The sequence below is a fragment of the Astatotilapia calliptera genome, chromosome 2 (assembly GCF_900246225.1).
Source record: "Astatotilapia calliptera chromosome 2, fAstCal1.2, whole genome shotgun sequence".
NCBI lineage: Eukaryota > Metazoa > Chordata > Actinopteri > Cichliformes > Cichlidae > Astatotilapia > Astatotilapia calliptera.
Genome location: NC_039303.1, coordinates 33,332,813 through 33,358,233, shown reverse-complemented (window position 1 = coordinate 33,358,233; position 25,421 = coordinate 33,332,813). Strand labels below are relative to the sequence as shown.

Here is a 25,421-nt window from a genome sequence, read left to right as displayed (position 1 = left end):
CTGCGCTTGATTGATGCTGCCTTCATGCCACACTGACTGACGTTATGGATATTCATCAGTTTTATTTTTGGAGCCCTATTTGCACAGTCTGGAGAGCTGATGGGGGTGGAGGGGGGTGATGCTTTTACCCACTTACTGATGCACAGACGTCCTTTGACAGCAGCGTACATACAGATTTTTTCTCCCTCGTGCTCTCCAGCTCTCAATCTGACTCTTGTTCCATCTCCGCCTCTCTGCCTCGCTCATCCCATTTTAGCAATTCAATGCTCTCTGAGCCGTGTATGTATTAGCAAGAGATTCACTTCATTTTAGGGTAACAGAGGCCACAGTGTTGAGAGTGGAGGGTCAGAGAGTGGCCAGCAGAGTTTGTCAGCGCATGGTGCAGTAATCAAACTCTCTTACTCGCTGCCACTAATGATTAATTCTGTATTTATTACTGTGTCAGGTATTTTCTCAATTAACTGATATGAAGTATGGCCTTAACACCCAGAGTCAAAGGGTAATGTCTTCAAAGTATTGGATTTTTTCTGATCAACAGTCTGAAGATGTTAAGATCAAAGACCACAGAAACCTGGAGAAGCTGCAGTCCAGGGGCGGAGCCAGGCAGGGGTCTGGGGTGGCACTGCCCCCAGAACCAATAATGAAGCTTATTGGGGGGTTCTTCGCACATAATCATAGGAGTTAAGAAGTAATCAGACACAGCTGGGTATAATCTTAACAATCAATTAATGTTTATCAACAGTTAAAAAATAATTAAATTAACAACCATTGCATATTTCTTTTAAAATGATTTAAAATGTGACTGTATACGAGTCTTCACAGTGTACATGTCTACATGTGTGAAAACCTATTTCTGCCACTTAAAAAATAATAAATAAATGAACAATTTTTTCATCTATAAGTAAAAATGCTGTGTTATTACCAAAAAATTTGAGTTGATATTTTGAGATAAACCAAAATTTTGTCTTCGGATGGCAGAAAAATGTTGATGGTGGAAAGAAGCAACTCAAAAATTTTAGTTTTGACCTAAAGACAACTTTCCATCAATTTGTGTTTCATCCCAGTCTAAGTTAAAAAAAAAAAGTGTATAAAACTGTCTGACTCCACCACTGCTGCGCCTGGAGAATATTCAGCATTACTGCTCAATTAAAAAGAAATTACTAGAACATTAAACTTCAATCAGGCAACTGATCAATGAATCGAATCCTCATTTCAGTCGCGTTGTCACGTCTCATTTACATTTCTGAATCTCTTTCACACATTTCGAATGATCCAGACAATCGATTCTGAGTAATCTGCTGTTTTTCAGATGATTTTCAGTCACAGTCTCTTGCTTATTTTGCCAATAACTGTACACCATTTCTCTTTGCACACACCTTTGTTCTTTATTATCTGGTTTTTTTCAAACAAAGACAAATTTAAGGCACTGCCCTCCAAACAGTTCATTTTAACAGAAAACATAAACAGTACCAAAAAATATATTATATTCTCCATAATAAATATGTGATTATATCATTTATAATAACTCCTATGGCCCAGCCTTAGTGGTCAGTAATTTGTATAAAGATAATATTAGGGTTCTGAAAGGGTCCACGCATAAATATGGACCTGTTAGTTTAAGCACTCCGTTTCCCTTTTTGAGGACTTTCACAACACACTGTAACAATATAGTAACTCATCAAAGGGAACATTATAATGTATTATATCTAATAATATATGATTAAATGGAGTTATCACAGTTATGTGTACAACGTTTGTATAATTAGAGAATATAGTCTGCATGCAGTGCTTTCGCAATAAACCTCAAACACACTCATTCTTATTTTATAACTCTGAAAATTAGAAATATAAAGACTTTATATTCTTATAAAAACTAAAAAAAGTGTAACATTCGTCTTCTAATAATGCCACAGATTTGCATATTATCTAAGAAAAGCATCAACTTTCTAAAGAAATCGAGCAGCTGCACGTTGCTCGTTTCGAAATGATAAGAGCCGTCGTTTTCACTTCCATCACATTTCCTTGACATCCTGCACTGTGACTGCGCTGAAATCAAACTTAGTGTATTGCCAGGAAGGCAGGGCCGTCGATTACAGTGAGAGGATGGTTGGTGAGTGCAGGGAGTGATCCGACTGGTCACCACTGCTGCTGCTGCGGCGATGAGCTATCCCACAGGGCTGTGGGGCCTGAGACTGCTGGACACTTCCCTGGTGTGATGTAACGTGGGATGTGCTGGAGGCACTGGTGTCTAAAGAGGCAGAGGGGTAGGTGAAAACTGTGCCAGCTGTGAAGGACATGATAGAGGGCGTGGAGAGAACTGGGGTGTGGAGTGACTCTGATTCAGTAGCAACAGCAGAGGCGGTTGATGTTACAGGCTTTGTGGGGATAGTTATCCTTGGTCTGGGCTTCTCCAGCTTTATGGGTGGTTTGATTGAGGGTCCAGGACTGCAGGAGTCCGCTGGCTCTAGTTTGATGGCTGCCAAAGAGGAAATGGATGGACCTGAGTCAGAATCCGAATCAGAGTCCTCTATTTTGCAAATGGGTCGGTGAGCTTCCAAGACCAGTTCAAGCTTCTCTTTCTCCTTTTGTAGTTCAGCTATTTCCTTCTGCAAGCGGGACTTTTCATCCTCCAGCATGTCTGTCTCCTACAGCAGGAGAAAGACAGAGTTTGATTCATTCATGCCTGACTGAGACCAACACCTTACATATTAACATATTACATATTACATATACTATTATATTAAAGATCACTCACAGTTTGCAGGGAATCTGTCAGCTCCCGTCTCCGATTGCGACACTTTGCTGCTGCCAGTTTATTCCTCTCCCTTCTTACTCTGCGCCTTTCGACTTCTTCCTGAGATAACTGAAGAGGAGAAGAAAAATTACTACAAAACATGAAGGCGGCCTAAACTCCTGAACTGGATTAATCCGGCTTGTTTTAGGCAAACAGCTAATTTCAAAACATCACATGCACAGTGAAATTCCACCACAGGCAGCATGACACAGGTGAAATACTCCCACCATGTGTGCACACTGACTCATCACAGCCATGGCAGCTGCAGGGTTGAAAAGCGTCTGGGCTTTTGTGCCTTTGTAACACCCGAATTCTGACTTCATCCAACATTCTACTGAATAATTGCAGTTAATCCAACATTTCCCGCCCTTTCGGGGTGATGAGTCACGCTCAGACCCCTAAAGTGACTCAGGTGTGAGTCACAGAACATGACTTGCCCCTATGAGTCACATGACAGTCCACTTCCTGTTCAATGAATTTACAACTTTATGACGAGGATGTGTGCCAAAGCGTGCCTGGGGAAACGTACAGAATTATACTGTGTGTTGGAAGTCAAATGTAAAGTTACTTTGAATGGAGTGATGTTTCTATAGTAAGAAAAAACTGATAATCACCTGTTAATTTTACTGTCAACAAAAACTCAGTAAAAAAACAAAGGAGAATACAACAGTGTGTGTTTAACTCCAGTGCTGAGAAAAAGATTTAAAAAACATATCTTTAGATTTTCTTCCTATTTCTCCATACATCTAGAGGAAGTGGCACTATTGTGTCACAGAGAATTACAGGACATTACGCACTGATTACACAAAAGTGATTGAGCCACACTCCACACCTCAGCATCCACACCACATTCCCTCGAGGGAGAATGCAACTTCCAAGAGGGCTCATTCACTTGTTTCTTAGTGGAAAAACAAAAAACCCACAATCATTTGTGAGCTATGTGCTTACATGTTCATCATTCCTGCGCCTTGTTGAAGATGGGCTGTTTGCAGAAGTTCTTATGACCCCTGTCCTGAGAAGGTGAGACTGGGAAGGTGGTGGAACCAGTGGCCTCGCCCCTGGGTGGACTGGGTAAGGAGGTACTGGTGATCGCGAAGGGCCTGGTGGATGCATGAGAGAGGGCTGGACCAGCCACTGGAGGTCCTGGTTGCTTGTGATGGCATTGAGGCTGGGGATAATCTGACTGGCCCCTGCCATTGTAAACTTCTAGGGAAAAAAGAAAAATAAACAGTTTGAAAGAAGAAGATTTTATATAATGAAATATTCACGATAAGTAACAAGTGCAGGATTAAAAGTGTAAACTAATATTATTGCGTAACTATTATATAACCATTATTATAAATATTATTATTTTTTATCTATTACTTGTACAACTAAACTAAATTACAGTGTGATGATTTAACAGCTTTAAATTTGTATTCCTTAATGTTAGCTAGAACATTTTTAGTTATTTCTCAAAACTTTAACCGTATTGTTCTTATTTGACCCCTAACCTTTTACCCAGTTCAGTCAGTGACAGCACACCTACCTGCTCCTGATGTGTGGCTGAAGTGCTGGTGTTTCCAAGGGAAGCAGGGTTTGTCCCAGAGGTGCCTGTGTACGGTGGGTTGCCTCTTTCTTGACTCCCAAAGTTTCGATACATCCTCTCTTTCTCAATGAAAAGAAAACTGAATCCAGCTGTGGCTATATAGTCTTCCGTTCTCACGAAACTAAGTGGTTGAGTCTTGTGTTTTAATTCAAATAGGGGGCAAGCCCACCGACTTGCGTATTCGGTAGAGTCCAAAGAAGTCTTCAAGGGGGAGCGAGGAAAGAAATATCTCCTTGTTTTTTCCCCAGTCGTCCAAAAACCTTCGAAAACAACTTTCAGCGCTCACGGTAGTCCTCAGTCGTACATCCAGGATCGGAAGTCTGGGAATGATCGTGAGGTTGTAAACTCTTTAAGCAGCAGTATATGCACACCACGCCCCTCTGTACTTACGGGAAATAGTGTTGTCTGGAACCTCTCACGAAATTCTCCACGTGTCGTGACGTCATTTACCATATTTGGTGAGAGTTTCCTCCAGAGACTAGTACAGGGATTCCTCTCAAAGACAGCCCACACCTCGTGCTCTGAAACTGGCGCTGTAGTGATTTCTCTTATCTGGAGGAGGCTTAAAGCACTGGGTACACTTTATAACTGAAAGCCAAAGCACGGAGACTCTTTGTTTATACTGCAGTGAAATTTGTACATGTTATCAGTACAAGGGTAACCAGTTAAGGGTTGAAGTTTGAAAAAAACACACACACGCAAACAGATTGCTCAGTGAGAAACCCTGAGCAATCTGTTTTTTCACACTTAAAAAAAACACTGATCTATTTTTATTGATGTGCACCTCTATTTCCAGGGATTATGGAAAGTTTAAGACATTTCTGTTTAGAAACAAACATGAAACAGTGACTAAAAGTATCAGTGTGACATAACTCCCCGCCTTATCTCCATTAGAGATAGGCTAAGGAGCAGGTGGTTCTTGTATACCTCTTGGTAATTTTCTTGGGCTAGGAAATCATGTCTTGTTCCATGTTCCCATGGGCTTGGGAACACCTCACTGTTCCCCCAGAAGAGCTAGAGGTGGCTGTGGAGAGGTCTAGGCATCTCTGCTTAGACTGCTGACCCAGTGACATGGACAACCAGGAGAACACTAACGGATAGGTGGATTAAATCAGTCCAGCCTGCTGCTACTGATACTGGTGTAATGATGTGGGTGATATTTTCTAACTGAACATCATATAAACACCACAGTATAGTAGTGAGTGTTGTTGCTGACCAAGTCCATCCCATCCCTGACCAGCGTACTCATCTTCTGATGGCTTCTTCAAGCAGAATAATGCACCTCGTCACAAAGCTCAAATCACCACAAACTATTCTTCTGAACATGAGTTCACTGTATTCAAATGGTTTCCCCAGTCAGCAGATCTGAATCCAATAGAGCACCTTTGGGATGTGGTGGAACAGGAGATTAATAAAACTGTTTTATCATTAAACTCAATGTAAATTAATACTTGCACTTTATTTTTTCTGTAATGATCTCTCAGATTCCTTTTGTTTAAGATAATTTAACTTGATTTTACACTTTTTTGGTTGATGTTTTTTTTTGTTTTTATATGTTATGTACTACTCTATTTCCACTTGTATAAACTGAGTTCTTACACCTCATGGGGATTCAAACAGCACATTTTTCAACTGAAATCCTTCAATATCCTTGAAGATAAATTAGACAAGTTTCTAGAAGTTATTTGAACATAATTTAAGCATATTCAGTAACAGTTTAAGGATGCTACCTAAAAAATAACCCTAACAACAACAAAACAAAAACTCTATGACAGAAACCTTTACACAACAGGGGTAAACCCTACTGCTGTCATCTTAATAACACACAACTGTAAGCTATAAATTTTCTGATAAGTGAAACACATTTTTATATCTTATATATAAATATATTTGAAATGTGTCATGTATCCTATGGGGTTAGTTGGCGGCACTTTTTTGGCTGCCACTCTCACTTTTCTAACCACATCAGTGTGCATGCATGCTTGTGGATATGAGTCAGTCAAACGGCAAAAAACTGCTTGCTTACTTACTTCACCACACATTTGAACTTCTGTTTTTTTACTTAAAAGGATAATATAGTAGGAAACAGCTTAACAGACTGGCATAGAGGGTCTGGACAGTCTCCTAGATGCCTTAGAGGAGGTTGGTAAGAGGAGGACGTTAGCCAAGTTACCCTCCCCCTGCATCGCATGGCACTGTGGATGCCCTGAGCAGCTCCTTTAGCAGCAGACTGTTACAGCCCCCATTTTATGCACAAATTTGAAAAAAATTATTCACTTTCAATTAATTTACTTTTTCTTCCTGGCCCTTGTACTGCTGTCACAAATGAACTTCTCCAGTGTGCGATCAAATAAAGTCTATGTCGATCTCTAGCTAGTAAAGATTTTAAAAAGAAATACATGGTGTAGAGCTGGTAAACGTAGCATGTCCCAGCAGCTGCTGACCTTGCAGTCCCTGGGGACAGAGTTCCCGGCTGCTGACTGTTGCATCAGTTTCTCATATTACCAGTGCTTGCTCCAGGATCAGTATTTTTCGAGGTTAATTACAAAGACAGATAGCTGTCTACTTGAAAAGGTGTGTTTTGGGGAGAAAAAAGAAAAAGTATGCGTGTGTTTCTGTGGCCAAGAGAAAAGAGTGAGAGAAAGACACTGAACATTGAAGTTTGGATTCAAATTTCATTTTACCAACAGTCTGTGAACAAAAGCTGAAACAGCCAGACATTTTACAGATTCAATACCTGTTGCTCAATGACACATTTCAATGAGCGTAATGTTTCAGATTTTTGAAACTACACCCTGTAATAATAAAGACAGAAATCACTGTTTATGGTGTCATATGGGACAGTAGGATAAACGTGAGCGTCATGACTAAAGCTTCAGGAATGCAGTGATGACACACCTGCAGTAACTCTGCTGGGACATGCCACAACTTGTCTGAACTTCTTTTTTCTGGCTGATTACACCTTCATTCATCAGCTGGAAGCTGTTTGTTTTGTTTGTTTGTTTTTTGTTATTTTATCAAGACAAGTCTGGTTTATTTATGAAATAGATAAACATCAGTGTAAAGAATGGAAGTAGTGCTTTGATGTAACATTTTTTATTCTTAGTGTGAGTGAAGCCTGTTGGTTTCAGTTTTACTCAACTTTTCCCCTCTAAAAGTTAGGGGCAAGAGGGGAGAGGGGGGAAGTGTAGATTCCATTTCAATTTACTCATCCTGAAAAAAAACAATATCCACACCCACCCACCCACACACACATCCCACATACGTGCTTCACAAAGTATAACGCTACTGTCATGCAACTTCAATTTATTTGATTTAAAAGATGTTGCATTTCACACCCATTTAATTTATGATCACGCAGTATGAAGCAGATTATCTTACAGTAATCGTGCCATGCGTGTGCCAGGACAGTATTGACAGTGCCAGCCACTGTCTCAGGTCTCAAATAAAGATGTGAGTGGATATAAATATAACACTAATGCAAATTTCTTGCTGTGAAAATAGTTAGGAATATTCTTTTTTTCTGTGTTGTAAGCCTGAAATTTTAAATAGAAAATCAAAAGATTAATATTTAAAGTACAAAGTAAGTGGTAAGAAAGCTGATAAGCGGTATGAAATGGATGGCTATGTAGCAAATATAATTAACTATTAAAAGATTAAGGACTACTGGCAAAAAAAAAAATCTGTTAGTGAAAATAAAAGTATGTTGGTGCAGCTGATCCAAGTGGAAAAATATCTAACTCCTTAACCCAGTTATGCTGCCCTGGAACAGAAGGAGGGCTTTTGTACTTTTGTTTTTATGTCCTTAGGAATGGATTACATGACAGAAGAGTTCCTGTCATGTAACTGAGATTAGATGAAGACATTTCATTCTGTTCATTTTCCATTTTCTATGACTCAACAGTTTATTAGAAATTCATGATACACTTAAACCTTTTTGCACAAAAAGTAAGACAAACAATTTGGAGTTTATTTGGGTTTTTTTTTAAGCGAATTAGGAGATCAAACCCATTTAGGATCAAATTAGGCTACATGCTGCCCAGGAACTAAGTAGTTTGATGCGCCTAGTTTTGGGTGAAGAGTATCAAACCTCTGGCCTGCCAAGGGATCTAAAGTAGGCCACTTAGTGTTTTTAGAAAATGAGAAAACTGCAGATGAGGAAGGCTTAAAATTTGGGACTTTACATTGTATTTTGTCCTTAAGCAAATGGTTCAAATAATTCATGTTCAAACCTCTCGATGATGAATGATTTGGAGTTATTTTTGAAAAAGAAAAGAGGTTATTAAGTGATAGTTTTAGTGATGCAGCCCACTTAGGATCAAAGTGGGTTGTAAAAAAGGAGCAAGGCTAACAGAAAAAGTAACGCACATATTTTGTTAGCAGCAGCTGTTAGACTAAAAGTTAAAAACAAATAACTTTGAAGAATCTAAAATACAATGAATCACAGTTTTCTTAATATCAGCCCAAGTGCAATTTGAAAAACCCCAACAAATGTTTGGCTTGCATTTAATGAGATCATCTTAATAAGTGAGTAACTAATAGCCATGAAGCAATGACTCAGTTTATAGCAGTGATGCTATTGAAACTGCTCCAAAAATTCCCAACAACCAAACAACCACATCTGACACATCAGAAATGAAGTATAACAAATACCTGTACATACATTTTAGTCATAGTAGTCAGTGGCTTCTTCAGTGAATATACCAGGCTTGGTAACATTCTGAATTGAAATAATTGTTAATAACAAATATGTCTTGGAAAGGCGGCTCTGGGGTACATTAAACACATTATATAGGCTAGTGTTTATTTATTTATTTAAAAAATATTTCAGGCTATTTGCATTTAATATCTCCATGAATTGGGATTTGATAGTTTTACCTAATTTGCATATCTCTTACTGAAGCGTAGATGAAACAAATACAACCAACATTTTCTAAACACATAAAAATACCTGGCCTAATAAACCCTGATGAATTAGGTTAACCCTTTACTTGGTTTATTTATGCTGAATTGTGTTTATTACACTATTTCAACAGATAGCAGGACAAAAGTGAATACATCTTCAAATGAATACAAATGTGTAGGTGGCTGGCAATCCATTAAGTCATTAGTATCACATATTTTGATGGAAAAATTTTATTTGGCTTTCAGAGGAAAAGTGATGAGATTAAATGCAAATAGAAAGTGGGTGATACAGTTTCTCCCTTAGTTACCCAGTCTCTTTCGTTCATCCTGTACCAGCATGTGTAGTTTTGAGTGTGGTTTTCTTTGCATTTCCATTTAATCATGCAAAGGTCTTAAGTCACCCCTTATTTTATCATATTTTGTTAGGAAAGTATAAAATAGGTGCAGCGATTTATTTTCAACACCAAAAACATAGATGGAATTACAGAATAAAAGGCAAAAATAGAGTTTGTACAAATCTAATGAGCTTGAAAGTCAATATTTTGTATGACAACCTATATTCTTCAACGCAGCTTCTTGAAGGAAATTCAAAGCTCTACTTTAGATATCGGTTGACTTTTGTTCTTTTCTCTATCAAGATGATCCCAAACGGCTTCAATAATGCTGAGTTCTGATTTGGATCCAGAACTCCATAGGAAATGCTCGTACCAATTTTCAGTCCAGTTCTTGTATAATTAGGCATATTTCAGCTTTTTCTCTCTGTTTCATTTCCTCCTAACAGCCACCCTTTGACTGAGACCATTTGCTTTGGTGATGACTCAACTGAAAATGTATCTCTCAGGTCCTGTATCAGGTCTTCGCTGGATTTTATTTTCTATTTCTCAAAGACATTACTTTTGGATACTGTTCATCTACTCTAGATATTTATTTATTTATTTATTTTGCTTCTTCTTTTGTCCTCCACTCCAGTTTCCTCAGATTATTTTAAGGACGGCACTGCACACCATGCAGAGATATGACACATTTTCAGCTAATAGTTTTTTGGGAATCACTTTGCTGGTGCAAAAAATTGTTTTACGCCTGCCAAACTGTGATATATTTGGAATATATTTTCATAGATTTAGTTCAGCGGTTCTGGACTCAAGATCAGAGTTGGGCAGTAACACGTAATCCAATTACTTTTTTCACGTAACGAGTAATGTAAGGGATTACTATTGCAAAAAAAGTCATTAGATTACTGTTACTTTCCCGTAACCACGCTGCGTTACTGCCTTACTAAACCGTCGCGATGAGAGGGCCTCGTGACAATGACGTAAGCGCGTGCAACGTCAGTGGTAGCAACAGACGTGTGTAGATAAACAATAGATGATATGGAGTGCGGGAGAGAGTACGACCATGCAGCGGTTAAAGTGTGGACATACTTACATTACTTTGAGTTTGATTCCATAAAAAGTTAAAGGGGTCAAAATAGATTTAAGAGCGACAGGACTTAGTGCCGCTGCATCTATGATTGTATTTATTTATTTTGCTGTGTTTTGCTTGCATCTATTTGAAAGAGCGAGTGTAAACACAAAACATGCAGAAAATAGGTTTAAATGTTAAAAAAAAATTTCAAGACAAAGACAGTTGCATATAATCTATTTTTTGCTTAATGTGTTCAAAATTAAAAGGTTAAAACTAATAAAACAAAAAGAGGCTTTCCATTTGATTCAATTTTATATGATGGATTATGCATAAAAATAGAATTGGGCTGAAAGGTCTACTGCTTTATTACGTATTCAGCTTGTGTATCATGTTTTTAAAAAGTAACTAAGAAACTAATTACCTTTGAAAATTAGTAATCAGTAACGGGATTACTTTTTGGAGAAGCAATCGGTAATTAGTAACTATTTACTTTTTTCAAGTAACTTGAACAACACTGTGTGTGTGTGTGTGTGTAAGGACGGATGGCTCAAGACTTTTGCACAGTATTGTACTTTTTACTCCACTGCACGTTCCGTTTGCTAGCTATTTTGCATTATTCCGATTTTTAAGTTGTTGCTTCCTGAAAGTAACTCAACATAAGGAAAAGAAACACTCAACTACTCCTATTATGAACTGTGTGCTGTGTTGTGTACTCTGCCTTGTACTTACACCGTTTCTGCCACGCAGGCACACTGAGGTCCACCAACCGCAGTGGATGGGTGGGATCTACAGTCTCTGATAGCCACGTAGCTAGCTACCAACGTTAGCTGTGTAGGTAAGTGCTCTTATCCTCACAATTTTCTTTAAAAATTGAAACAATATATTTTCCCCCAGACCAGACAGACTATTTGGACATGTTTAACGCTACTGCTAGAGCTTCTTATATCGGCTCCCTTGTTCTGCCTAGTTTGAGCTAAAAAGAGGATGATGTTAACTTAGCTAGTTTGGCTAGGTAGCAGCTGGTTAACATTAAGTGGAAGCAACAGTAAGTATGTGTTAGCAGCGTACCTAGCAGGTGTTAGAGAAACGCTAGTCCCTTGTAACATTTAGGGTGTTAACCCAATGTCAGCATTAACGTTAGCGTAATGCACAGAGATTTAATGCTAAGTAAGCAGAACTGTTGCTAACGTGTCATTGTCTTTATTTCAAGCTAACGTCAGCGAGTGTTACAATGGACTTGCCACATCATGGGTACCGAGAAAGTAAGTGAATCACCATGTATTGTTGTATTTGCAAAATTTTCTCAAATATCCTCACTTCCTGTTTTTTTCTGGTCACACAGGGTTCACCAAACTCAGCTGGTTGCTGTCACGTAATCAAACATGCCAGTTTATTTGGTACACTTACGTGTCTTGATGTAGGTTATAACTGTTATATGATCGCATAGTGCTACATACGATTACCGTATACACTCACCAGCCACTGTTTTTTTTAGGTCTGCTTTGCTAGTGCAGTTTGCTGGCTGAACTGGCTCAATTCTGCGTGGCACAGATTAAACAAGGTGCTGGAAATGGTCCTCACAGAGTTTTCTCCATGTTGATATGATATCACCACACAGTTAGTGCAGATTTGTTGAGTGCACGTCCAGGACACTCTGTTTGTAAAAAGATGGCTATGGTCAGGAACAATGCTTACTTTAAACAATGTTGAGTTGGCACCAAGGAGCCCAAAGTGTACTCAGAAAATATCATCACCACCAGCATGAACCATTAATACAATATAGGATGGAGCCATGGTTCATTTTATTTACACTATATTCAGATACTACCATGAGAATAGCACATCTTATTGTGCACCTATAGATGGAGGGTTGTTTATCTTGGTAAGTGGTGTTTTGAGTTACTGTTGCCTTCCTTTCAGCATGAAGCCATTCGGCCAGTCATGTCTGACATCAACAAAGCAATTTCACCCAGACAATTGCTGCTAACTGGATATTTACCCTTTTTTCAGACCATTCTTTGTCAACCCTAGACATAAGCAGCTTCTGAAATAGCCAGATGAGCCCAACTGACACAAACAGCCATGACATGGTCAAAGTCACTTAAATCCCCCTTCTTCCTCATTCTTCTGCTAATTTGAACTTTAACAGGTTTTCTTGACCATGTGTACCTGCCTAAATGTTCTTAGTTTCTGCTACTTGATAAACTGATTAAATATTTCAGTTAACGAGCAGTTGAACAGATGTACCTAACAAAATGGCTGGTATAATTGCTTTGACGTAAGAGTATCATGCAAGGCAAATTAAACCCAAAACAGGAAATTGCTGTAGGTGGGATTTTCTATTGAAAAATGATGAGGAACACTGGTGGGACTTGAAGCAATCCTGCTGTATCTCAGGAGATTTGCATCAACAAATCATTATTACTGGAGCTGCAGAAAAAGTAATGAAGGACATTTATGTTTATTAGTGTACGTCAAATGTCGGGTAAAGCAAAAAGGATCAATTTGTTGTGTGGGCATAACCACACAAAACCAACTCAAGACATTGAAAATTACTGAAAGACTTACCTGTCTCTACCTGTCAGGCTTCAGGCATGTCAATGGGCCTCAGCCTAAGTGCGTCATTTGTTGTGGGAAGTTAATTACTACTTAGAAAAACACTTCCTTCTGAAAAAGAGCAGAGGATCTTAACAATATACAGAAAGGACATTTTTTGGATTGTGTGAAAATGTCTAATGAGGTTGTGGATCTAGGTTGGATACTAGTGGAGTTTAACACAAAGCAAAAAATAAAAAAACAACTAAAGGTGTCATGCCCAGAAGTGCTTTTGGCTTGTTCTTTAATGTTGCTTAGGGAAAAGATGTTCCCAATTCCTCTTGTGTACTTTACTACTAACTAGGTGTAAATATTGGAGGACTTTGAGGGTCACTGGGAAATTAATATTAATATTTTAAACAGGCACTTGTATTTTTTTTTTATAGATTTTCGCTTATTAAGCTCCTTGTTATATTTAGATACTCTTTTACTGTATTTCATTTCCATTCTTTCTATTAAATTTGACTCTAATTTTTATCTTATTGGGCTGTTTTTTGCCACTTTTTATTTTATTAAGCCCTTCTTATTTTAAGCTATTTTCTTATAGGTTGTGTTTTAATGTTTTGGCTGTTGTAAAACAATCCTCTTTTTTTTAAATGAGGAAAGGATATCTTTTCTTATTATTTAATCACGTGTTATCTTGCCCTCCACTAAAATGCCTCTCTTGCTTTGAGAAGTACTAAATTGTGATCTCATTAACATATTATAGTGGATTTCACTGTCAGTGGTTAATAAGTGGCATGCCTGAATGTTTCAGTCAGTTAAATATTAATGTTGTCATACTCTCCGTTTACCCTCCTGTGTCCATTTTTCCACAGCTAAGCCGAGAGCTCGTGCAGCCCCCACCGCAGGTGACTCCGTCCTGTTTGAAGACACTAGCTCAGCAGCTCCTGCAATGAACAGTCAGGGGTATTACACTTCTGGGTACAATATGGGAGGACCCTCAAATGACATGCAAGGAGGTGGTGGGATGAACAACCTCTTTGCTGACCCTATGGCCAATGCTGCGATGATGTACGGCTCCTCCTTAGCCAACCAGGGGAAGGATATGGTAAACAAAGAGGTGAGTCTCCTATTTGGGGCCGTTTGAGACTTGATACGTAGCACCAAATGTGACTGAATGGAAGAGGGACTCGTAATTAAGATCAAGATCTGGACTGGTAAATGGTCCAGCTTTAAAGCTGCCACACATTTTTCTCTGTAGTTTTTATTTTTTTGCTATTTATTAATTTGATCTTCTGTCTTTTGTACCTCTGCTGAGTTATTTGTTTTGCCATATTTTATTTAATTTTATTCAATTACTGTACTTTATTTAAGCTCTTCTGGTATAGGTTGTGTTCAGTGTTTTGGCATCTATAACACAGTAACCTCCCAACGTCTGGGATCTTTTAGGATATTGGTTCTAAGTAGGACTAGAGTATCTTAAATACAGCACTTTTGTTTTCAGCAGGGACAGAACTAATGCACTCTCCTGTGTAGATGGTTATTTTTGTTCTGTTTTGTTTATTTGTTCCCTAAAGTGTCCCTGCTGTTGTTCATAAGTTCATAATGTATTTCCCACCAACCCACACGAGCACAGAGATGAGTTATTTTTGTTGACACAGGGGTAATGTGTCCTGCTTTCCAGCTACTCTCCTGTACTCTGAAACATTCTGGTGTTAGTCATATCCAAAGCCATTTCACGGTTGAAACTGTAATGTGTTGGGGTTGCCATTTTAAATGACATGTTTTCCATCAACTACACTATTTTCTGCTCTGCTTTTTAATATTAAATAAGAGTTGATGATTGTCTTAACAATTTGGGGGGAAAGAGCAATTTAAAAACATGCAGCATATCAATAATGAAGATGTTGTTTTACTGGTTTGGCAGCTTTAATGCACAACATGCCAGAATGATGCATAATGCTGAGAAAAGGAACAACCTCTTGTAAAAATGATTATGACTCCACTGTATTTATTAGTTTTGGCAGCCTTTCATGTCTGTTTTTGTTAATATTTGCATTTCCTCTGGCTTTCAGATCAGCAGATTCATGTCTGTGAACAAGCTGAAATACTTCTTTGCTGTCGACACCAGATATGTACTGAAGAAACTTATGATCCTCATGTTCCCTTATACACATCAGGTAAGCTCTGAGCCTTCTCAGAGTCAACATAAGGGAGACTACATGACATTTATCAAACTTAAGACTGCATGATAATTTTCTCTGATATGTTTTGAAACACACATCAGACACTTTATCACTTCTGCAGCTTCATTTTTGAACATTATTATGCTCTGACTACTTGTTTGGGTATAAAGACACACTGAGCTCATTCAGTTCCTGCACAGTGTAACTTACTCAGATTGTAAATGTGACACCACTCCAAACAATATGTGCCTTGATAATATGCAGCCTATGCAGGATGCAGATGTTCCTTAAAAGACCAGGATCACATTGTATTTACAGTTAACTGCTATGTAGTGATTATAAGCTGCTCAAAATCAACAATAGGGACAAAATGGGACACCACTGCTTTGAGTCTCACAAACATCCAACACCCGAGACACAAGAACTGTAGCTCATTTTCAGGTTATTCCATATAGAGTACCCTCTAAAAACATATGTACACAGACTGGCAATTCCATTTGTTTGTGTTCACAGACACACATCTGTTTGTTTTTCACAATGGTCAACATGAATTGAAATTGCTATATTTTGGTAAGAAGCTTGTGTCTTCAATACGTATATCAGCTTTTATGTGTCACCCTGACAACCACAAAAAGTTTTAAAAGATATGGCAACCACTGTATTTGAACCCAGAGCTTTTTATGAACCTAACCAAGTTGTTGTCCATGAACAAACCTAATTGAATCGTTTATAATCCTAAACATAAATCGTCATTTTGAATTAAGAATGTGCTAAAAATAATCCTAAGGAAACATAAAATGCCATCATGTCTATTGCTGGAAATGAACTTTTTGTTTAGAGAGGCAAAATGATGCACTCCATCAGTCCATCCAATGCAAATATGGGCAGGAGTCAGTACATGTGAAACTGGACAGATGAAAAAGGTATTTAAGAGCACAAATGCAAGGGTGGGAAAACGCTATTCATGTGCATAAATCAGTAGATTAGAAGTCTTTACTATGATAAAGAATAGAAGTCTCTTGCACAGTTAGAACCTTTTGGGGAGGTGTTTCACTGCAACAACACAAAGGTGTCTCAATTTGGCTGTTATAAACCAAAAGATTTGGCTTTTGAGGTTAAGGCATTCCCATAAAAATTTCCATTCAGGAGTCTTTGAGTGTATTGTCTCTACTTTTTAATGTCTGTGGTTAACAGTGGATTAAAGTTCACTTTGGACATCATCCTGCTGCTGCAAATGCTGAGCTAAAACTGGCCTACTACTGCTCGATTGTCAATTTTAAAAAGCTGCAGTGCTCTGCTTTCCTTGTAATTAAAACAAGCTGACTTGGACCTAAATTTTTTTTCTTCTCTGGGGGTGATTCATGTCGTATTTGTGTTTTGTATTTGTGTTTCTTGGCAGGATTGGGAAGTTCGTTATCATCGCGACACTCCACTGACTCCAAGACAGGATGTGAATGCATCAGACCTTTACATACCAAGTCAGTTTCATGTACACACAAAATCATTCCAGGCATAATGTTTTGGGATGTTTGTGTAACATATTAAGTGTTTGTTTTTTTGTTATTCAAATCTTTTAGCGATGGCTTTTATCACCTACATTTTACTTGCTGGAATGGCTCTTGGCATTCAAAAAAGGTGACTAATCTTTCTTCCACTCATTTGTTTTATGACTCACAGAGAATCGGTGTATGTGAGATAAGCCAAATGTTGACTTTGTGTGCAGGTTCAGTCCAGAGGTCCTCGGCCTGTGTGCCAGCACTGCCCTCGTGTGGGTCATCATCGAGGTCTTGGTGATGTTGCTGAGTTTATATCTGCTGACAGTACACACCGACCTCTCCACCTTTGATCTCATCGCCTACAGTGGATACAAATATGTTGGGTAAATAAATCACAGATGCACATATATTTGCAAAATGATTCTTTATTATTTAGAAATTATTTGCGAAAGCTTCTTCCAGTCATGTATTGTTTTTAAATAAATCATGCTGAATTTACTGAGGGAATGTGTCTGTTTATGTCTTCGTCCAGGATGATCTTCACAGTGTTGTGTGGCTTGCTGTTTGGCAGTGATGGCTATTTTGTGGCGCTTGCCTGGTCCTCCTTTGCGCTCATGTTCTTCATTGTGAGTATTTTCAGTCTGTATTGACGGCATTCTTCAAATCTAAAGTTTATAAGTTTGATGCACTGGAGTATTTACATTTCGTCAGTCTAAATGAGTTGTGTTTAATTGATTTCCTGGCCCAGACTGTAAAGTGAGTCACACTGCTACATCTATTGTCTGATAATCTTTTTTTTTTTTTTAAAGAAAAAAAATGCCCTTATTTTATTTCTTGTTCCTTTTTCCTGTGTTATTTAATTGTCTCTTACTTCACCGATACTTAGGCACAAAAGACAGTACAAAGTTCAAATTTTGTGCGCTCCCCTGCCGTTTTCTCTTTTTGCAAAGCCGTGCAGTGGGCTGAATAAAATTCCAGGCGGACTGCCTAACAAGCAGAAGAGCCCCGGTTCAATCCCAGGAGGAGACAAAAATCCCATTGGGTTGCATCAGGAAGGGCATCCGGCATAAAAACTGCCAAATTAAACATGCAGTGCTTACCCGCTATGGTGACCGCTGTGAATAAGAAACCAGCTATGTAGAAGGAGTAGCTTCTTTTTCTCACACTTTTAAAAAGAGAATGATAAATGGTAACGAATCATGCCCCTTTTAAAAAATATTTTCAAAGTTATGTTTTTATCATTTAACTCACTAAAACTACAATTAATGGAAAAAAAGAAACAATACCCAAAAAAGGCAAGAAAAAGCAGATTAGTAACCAACATTTACATTCATGCAGAATGCGTACACATCCATACATTTTTCAGATATTTGTTGTTTTTCCAGTTTATCATGTGATGGGGTGTTTACTTTAGTGGCACACTGATTTTAAAGCTCTGGGTCTGTATTGATATTTGAATTAATAATAGCTGGTGCCAGTTTAGCCTTATTGAGTTGAGCAGGTGACTGCATGCTGCAAGGCTCAATACAGCAGGCCGCCTTCAAGTCTAATCCGGGACCTTTTGCTGCATGTCATTCCCTACTCATGTCAAAAGTTGAATGAGTAATAGTAGTAGCAAAGACTTAAAGTATGGGAACAGCTGATGCAGAGAATTAGTCAGCAGAAACTCATTAAAGATACTATCAGTTTGCATAAAGGTTAAAGCTGCTATCACACATTGGTAAGTATTGTCTTTGACGTGCTGTTAGACACAGACTGAATCTGCTTTCAATCTATGTACTTCTAAAGATTTTCCTTCTTCCACAGGTTCGCTCTCTGAAAATGAAGATCCTCCCCTCGCTGTCCTCGGACTCTATGGGAATGGGATCAAATGCCAAACCTCAGCTCCGTCTTTATATCACTGTTGCATCTGCGCTCTTTCAACCAATCATTATTTACTGGTTAACCTCTCACTTGGTCAGGTGACTGTGAGGTGTTCAATAGCCTATAGTCCAGGAGTAGTGGACCCCAAAAAAAATGTGGTTGTGAGTGTTTGTATACCTGCCTTTATACGCTCTTTTGTCATTAAACTCAAAGCATACATAGATGGTGTTGAGTGCAGCGTGCACTGAGCTTGTTGTTGATTTAACAAGAAAGTGTGAAACGGAAATTGTCTCATCCACCGTAACTGTACAGAACTCTGACAGACGCTTATTTTTTGCCACCTAACCTTGAACAAAAGGGCTTTCACTGAGAGATTTGCTTGATCAGAACCGATATGGTTCAGATCTACTTTTGTATGAAGGCTCGCAACATGCTTTTCAGTATTGACGTTGCACACATGATTCCAGTAACATATTTTGTTTCAACGGTAATGCTGCTGCATTATCTCCCTTTCTTCTGAATCCTCTATTTTATTTATCTACATTTGACAAAGCACGACAATGTTTGGATTTTTCTAGAAAAAATAAATATATTTAGCTTTGTGTACTGAATTCAGACTGCTTCTTTTTGCTTTTTGCTTCAGGTCTTAACAGTATAAATGGCAATGTAAGGTGTAATAGCCTACATTTAGAATTCATTAATTTTACTAGAGGTTAAATTAACCTTCATTAACTCAATTATGCACTTGACTATAATGGTGTTACTTGAATTGTACTCAAGTATTTTGTATCAGCTGCGGTGGCGTCCACTCAGTAAAGAAGTGAGCAGCTGAAGGAAATTGCCTTCTCTTTCCATTTAGTGCTAATTGAACCGTACAGCAGTTAGTTTTACCTTAAACCGGGTGTTTGGTTGACATTTGCAGATTCAAAACATCCAAACCTGCATTTGGAAAATTGCTGCTAAGACATTAATGCATAAATGAATAATTACACAAGATTTAGCATGTTATATAACAGTAAACCTAACTAATGTTGTTTGAACCACAAATTCCTGAGATATCCTCAGTATGTTAAAATTCCAGAGCACTGTTATTCTGCCCGTGCAGAACATGGAGACAAGTAGTGTAATATAATGTAATTGTTGGCATTAGATTCAGATTTATTTGTCCTTTTGGAAATTCCATTTGTGCCTTTTATCAAATGTAATCACAACAGTAGAGACCTCACAGTTACCAACAATAAAGACATAAATTGCAAGAAAGTTCTGCTGTAACATCACCAAAAAGCAAACGATGATGTGTAAGTGACACCCATATCACACTACATCATATACTCTCACCTGGATTTGTTTTACAGTTATACTACAAGTCCCCTGGCCACAAGATGTTGGCAGAGGTTGGACTGTGTACTTCCATGCTAATGGTAGTAAAGTGAATCCACCATGAACAGGCTGTGATGGATCTCTGAGGATGTCTCATCTGTTTTTCAGTACTCATGACTCCCAAAGTTGCTAACATCCAATCTTACAGCCCGTGTTTACAATCTTATTGAGTTTGTAATTATTAACTATGAAAAATGAAAAATACCAGTCAATAAAACATAAAGCTAGAATGATTTCTACAAATGAATAATAAAAAAGAACCAGTGTACCCCGCCTCTCACCCTAAGACAGCTGGGATGGGCTCCAGCGCCCCCTGGGACCCTGATAAGCGGAAGCGAATGGATGGATGGATTTCCTGTTTAATGTGTTATATATTGGTGTAGTATGGTAGGCTATAAGGGATGGTTTTGTCAGTAAGAGACCTGTAAAACAACCACTTTTCAGACTCTTGGCTCCTGATGTTCAGACTCTTATTATATGACTCATCTGTAGCCGCAAAATACAGTCAGGAGTTTAAAATGTATGTCCTTCTGCTCTGTAATTTTCACGTGTTTCAAAGCCATCCTGTGGGCCGGACTGAACACTTTGGCGAGCCGTTTCTAGCCCCAGGACCGTATGTTTAATATCCCTTGTCTGCCGCCTGTGGCTGGTGTCAGACCAAATGTTGTGGGAACGCGCCCGGATACGCGCACCCTGCACAGCGTCCTTATGGTGTCCATGGAAACCACGGACCGCCACAGAGAGCGGAGTGAAAGGTGTCCGAATGAAAGTCTACTTCTGAACATCAGGATTTCACCTTTAACTTTTTTTTTAACGACATCGACATTTAAGAGGAGGCAATTCCCACCATAGTCCCTGCTTTGGTGATTTGGTGAGTAACCAGTTTATATTATACGTTTGAAAGACTAGCTAACAGCGCCGAGCGGGTCACCTGTGAGGGGGGAAAGGCGGCTTTCTACAATAGCTAAATGAAACTTTATATTGTTCCGCCATTTCCCCGCTGAACTGCTTTGTAGAACCATGTGGCTTCACACAGAAACCTCCGGAGCCTTATAAGAGTAGATTAGACATGCTATACGTGTATTATTGGCCTTCGTTTTGTTTTGTTTTTTTAAATGTTTAATAATCCTGGTCATGGTCAGTAGATTACGATGAGCAGTAACTTTCTCTGGGACCTGCACTTGTTCTCTGACTTCGTTTGCCTTTATTAAACTGGAGCAGTAGGAGTGGACTTTGGCCGTTTAGTGGATGCTCATCAGAGGGGAACGGGTGGCAAACATTTACCTGCTATGGAGCTCTTATTTTCCAGCATTTTCAATATTTTTGTTTGTGTGTGTGGTGATCTAGTATGTTTGGCTTTTATTTTCATCTATGAAGAGGTAGCAGTTAAAGTCAGGTATATTATACCTGAAAAGAATAAACAACAACTCATAAATACAGGTACAGTCCTTGCTGTTCCTGCCTGTCCTGGAAGCAATTTGTATCTTGATGACTTCATCTCTCCTCTCTCTGATTCATTTCAACCTCATCTTTCAGCTGCATGACCCTGGAAGCTTCGCCCTGAGAGTGAGATGGAAAACAGCTCTCATACACTGCCACTCTCGTGCCCCTCTCCCGCCACTATCAGAGGGCCTCTGCCGTTGTCCTCCTCACCCCAGCATACCTCCTCAAATGGTCGCATTTCACTGCCACTTTCGCCTATCTCTTTCCCGCCATCCCCAGCCTCATTTTCCCCAGCAACAGCAGAGTCTGTTCACTCCTGCTCCCCTCTTTCACACTTTACAGTGTCTCATTGCCTCGAAGGACAAAGCCTAGCTGACCAAGATGACCTCACCTGTCTCAACTGGCTTCATCAAAGAGGGGATCTGCTGCCACTGCAGCCCCTCACCAAAATGACACTGCTGCCTCAGCAGGAGCCCTCCGTGGCTTCCCAGCTTCTTCCCGCTGCTTCGTCCAAGCCGCCGTACTCCTTTAGCAGTCTGATTTTCATGGCAATAGAAGATTCGCCACAAAAGAGGCTTCCAGTGAAGGACATCTACGAATGGATTGTGAACAATTTCCCCTACTACAGGACGGCAACGGGTGGCTGGAGGAACTCTGTCAGACACAATCTGTCTCTGAGCAAGAGCTTCAGACGCATTCAGAGGGACAAGAGCCAGGTGAGTGCTTAAATAACAGAGCAGCACCAAACTCATTGATCTAAGTGAACTCTTCATTGAATCCAGATGGTCTGAATTCAAAACATTGGTTACAACTCCCAAAAATGATTCGTGCAGGGTTTTTGAAGACTAACATCTGTTACATGGATTTGTTTCTTTGTTGCAGTCAGTGGGGAAGGGATCACTGTGGTGTGTGTGTCCAGAGTACCGGCCAGCGCTCCTAGAAGTGCTCAGGAAGACCCACAGTTATCACAGCAATAACAGCAACCTGTTACACAAGCCTGCACTGTGAGTATCTGCAATATGGATTTGTAAAAATTAGCTTTAGTGCCCCATACTGAGGAACGGCCAGAAAATCCAAAGTGTTCAACAAGAAATGAGTCACATTTCTTTTCTTTATATTTTACTCTGAAAATGGGGAAATACAGACAGAGATATATTGAAATATGTGCAGACATACATGGAAATATGGGTACTTTTTAAGGCTTGAATGATTCATAGGTCAACGTAAAAATTCTTCTGAAAATGGTCAGGTACAAAACCTGGAGTGTGAGTGACTGAAAAGGCAGCCAGTGTCCAAAGAAAAACTTTGAAAGACGTTCAGAGAGCTGCGAGAACTATTGGACAAGACTAATTTTAAAAATTAAAGTAAATTCGGCTACATGGAAGCAAAATAACAATTTGAGGGTGGCTCAATATTTTTGCATGATACGGTAGTTGATGTGTAAAGGATCTTTAATTTTAAAAAGAAAAATATGCAAACATTTACAGGCATCGACCTCTCTTAAGGATTTGCTGCCTTTCTAATGAGTTTTTAACACGGTGCTGGTGAAACATTAAGGGGCTTCCACACAGGAAGTGACTCGCAGCAATGTGGTTTTCAGAGAAGTCATGACATTCAGTGACTTCGAGTGACAATGGTCCCAGGTTAAACCTTTCTCAACTCCTCTGGTCTCCATGTCATTGCTGATGCAGTCTTTTTGCACCTGTAAATGAATCATTGCACTGGAGTCTCCTCTGACTGGAACTGAAGGTGATGCAAAACGCTGACTTTATTAAACTAAATATTTGGGTATTCCTTCACTATCTTTTGCCTTTTTTTAAAAAATTGGCAAACATATTAACTGATATATTGCAGAAGTAAGATGAAATATCATCTACAGCTGTCGTCGTACATGCTATTTTTCTTTTAACACAGTATATTTCTCTCCTTAACCACCACATCAGTAAAATCTAATATGCGTCTAGTGGAGGAGTGTTTCTAAATAATTTTACATTTTAATGGCTCTCTTGCTGTGATGTGTGTTGTGCGCAGGTTGGAGGGAGAAAGCTACAAGATGCCTGCTGCGTGTGATTCGATGGAAATATCAGGTCAGGACCTACATACTGGACCCGGTATGAAATTGTTTCAGTCGTTTTATCTGCAGAGTAACAGCCCTGTGTGACACTTTTATCACCTGCAGCTTGTCTGTAGCTTTGCAGCTTTCCCAGCATGCATCATTGTTCCTGTGTTTGTGTTCTGTTCTCATGGAAACTGCCTTCCATTACCTTGGCAACCCAGCAATAGCCTGGCTTTTTATGAGTGCCCCCACCCCACCCCTCCGTTTTATTTCCGAGCCTCTTTGCCATATGGGCCCACGTCCTCGCTAAAGAATCCCGCAAGTGGTTGTTCGGCCAAGCTGCAGGACGATGGGTTATTAATGTTAACGTTGTCTTTCTCATGCAGATCCTCTTTCTCACTCCCTCCTCCTGTCTACCGCCGACAGTCCGATTTTAGCCGAAAACCCGCTGTGCCTTCTGACCCCGGATCACGAGGAGCTCGTCACCATGGAGTCTGTGGAATACCAGCAGGAGGAGGTGTGCGAAGACATGGAGAAGGACCCCCTGTCTGACAGCGGCTACATCGAGCTGCACTATTACGAGTCTCAGCAGTACCAGTACCTTGTGCTGCCGGACGACACTGAGCTCGACCTGGAGACTGTGGAGATCCTGCAGCTTGATGCCGAGGCCCAGGAGGCCGCCGGGTCACTGCTGGACCTCGCAGGCGGTGGATATTAGTTCAGATCCTCAAAGAAACCGTCCTGGGATGACAACACTGCCCTATAGCCTGTTTACTGCCCTGTAGTGATATTACAGTATAGATCGAATTAACTGATGGAGTATCGTTCCACATAATTTCAGGCTTCCAGTACACAAGCTGAATATATCACCATAGCATCCCATCCAGCCTGAACAGAGCCTTCAGGGTGTAGAACTGAGACAAAAGTATTAAAAATGAAGTGATTCCACAGTGATTTTTTAACATGTTAACATCGTTCTCAGGGGTGGAAGGAGTGCTTCGAGCTCAATACAGAGTGCTGCTTCTCGACTGAGAGGTTTCCCAAGTTCAGGTGTGACTAACACGCTGTTGAAATCTTCACGTTTAATGTACAGCGAACAGCACATTGACTCACTTCCACATCGTTACCAGTAAAATATGAGTATGTGTTACCCTCTTTCAGTTGTTCTAAGCAGTGACCATCTTTTCTTTCTAAGAAAGTTTCTGTAGGACATTCAAAGTAAACTGTAGTTGACAGTCTTTGTTGTTTTCAGCAACACTGTTGCTTTGATAGTTGAAGACAATAGATAAAAATAATTTATAATGTAGCTGTGATTTTAGATTGTACTTAAGAAGTACAGGGAAGCACTTCTATTCAATTCAATTCAATTTAATTCAATTTTATTTATATAGCCCCAAATCACAACAAAAGTCGCCTCAAGGCGCTTCATAGATACATTACCTTGGCAACCCGGCAATAGCCTGGCTTTTTATGAGTGCCCCCACCTCACCCCTCCGTTATAATAAGTACTTCGAATTTTATTTCTAATGGTTTTTAATGTCCATTATTTTCAAGATTATCTTTGCTTGAGTTTATTTTATTTGCACAATGTCTTCAATCAGGAAAGGTTTGATTGACTCACTGCCATTTTAACCACTTTACATGTCGGTTACACTGAAATTCTCTTCATAAATTGTATGTATTTACAACATCTTTGGGTTTTATAATCTAATAAATAAAATATGTGATGCCCTTCTTCTGAGCTGTGCATTGGTTGTTATAGTTTTGT

General features: G+C 39.3%; 3 protein-coding genes across 7 annotated transcripts; 2 read left to right on the top strand and 1 right to left on the bottom strand.

The window, feature by feature from the left end:
- Positions 1–1,363: 1,363 nt before the first annotated feature.
- Positions 1,364–4,984, bottom strand: fosl1a (FOS like 1, AP-1 transcription factor subunit a). Of its 2 annotated transcripts, XM_026144177.1 has the most exons (5): positions 4,773–4,982; positions 4,323–4,702; positions 3,743–4,000; positions 2,756–2,863; positions 1,364–2,645 (listed from the first exon to the last, which is right to left on the bottom strand). In XM_026144177.1, the coding sequence occupies exons 2-5, from the start codon at positions 4,434–4,436 to the stop codon at positions 2,091–2,093; spliced, it is 1,035 nt and encodes a 344-aa protein (XP_025999962.1). In that variant the 5' UTR covers positions 4,437–4,702; positions 4,773–4,982; the 3' UTR covers positions 1,364–2,090. The 2 variants fall into 2 exon arrangements, with proteins under 2 accessions (XP_025999962.1, XP_025999973.1); XM_026144188.1 differs by having other exon boundaries at positions 3,743–3,997; positions 4,323–4,984.
- A 6,359-nt stretch (positions 4,985–11,343) lies between these two features.
- On the top strand, positions 11,344–18,995 carry yif1a (Yip1 interacting factor homolog A (S. cerevisiae)). 3 transcript variants are annotated; one of them, XM_026144144.1, is made up of 9 exons: positions 11,344–11,522; positions 11,902–11,953; positions 14,105–14,349; positions 15,305–15,409; positions 16,815–16,893; positions 16,993–17,050; positions 17,139–17,294; positions 17,444–17,537; positions 18,718–18,995. In XM_026144144.1, the coding sequence occupies exons 2-9, from the start codon at positions 11,923–11,925 to the stop codon at positions 18,874–18,876; spliced, it is 927 nt and encodes a 308-aa protein (XP_025999929.1). In that variant the 5' UTR covers positions 11,344–11,522; positions 11,902–11,922; the 3' UTR covers positions 18,877–18,995. The 3 variants fall into 3 exon arrangements, with proteins under 3 accessions (XP_025999929.1, XP_025999921.1, XP_025999937.1); XM_026144136.1 differs by having other exon boundaries at positions 11,346–11,526; XM_026144152.1 differs by lacking the exon at positions 11,344–11,522 and adding an exon at positions 11,607–11,736.
- Positions 18,996–20,836: 1,841 nt separating this feature from the next.
- LOC113029575 (forkhead box protein N2-like) lies at positions 20,837–25,368 on the top strand. 2 transcript variants are annotated; one of them, XM_026180534.1, is made up of 5 exons: positions 20,837–21,025; positions 21,691–22,313; positions 22,480–22,601; positions 23,629–23,684; positions 24,040–25,368. In XM_026180534.1, the coding sequence occupies exons 2-5, from the start codon at positions 21,726–21,728 to the stop codon at positions 24,369–24,371; spliced, it is 1,098 nt and encodes a 365-aa protein (XP_026036319.1). In that variant the 5' UTR covers positions 20,837–21,025; positions 21,691–21,725; the 3' UTR covers positions 24,372–25,368. The 2 variants fall into 2 exon arrangements, with proteins under 2 accessions (XP_026036319.1, XP_026036309.1); XM_026180524.1 differs by having other exon boundaries at positions 23,629–23,708.
- The last annotated feature ends 53 nt before the right edge of the window (positions 25,369–25,421 follow it).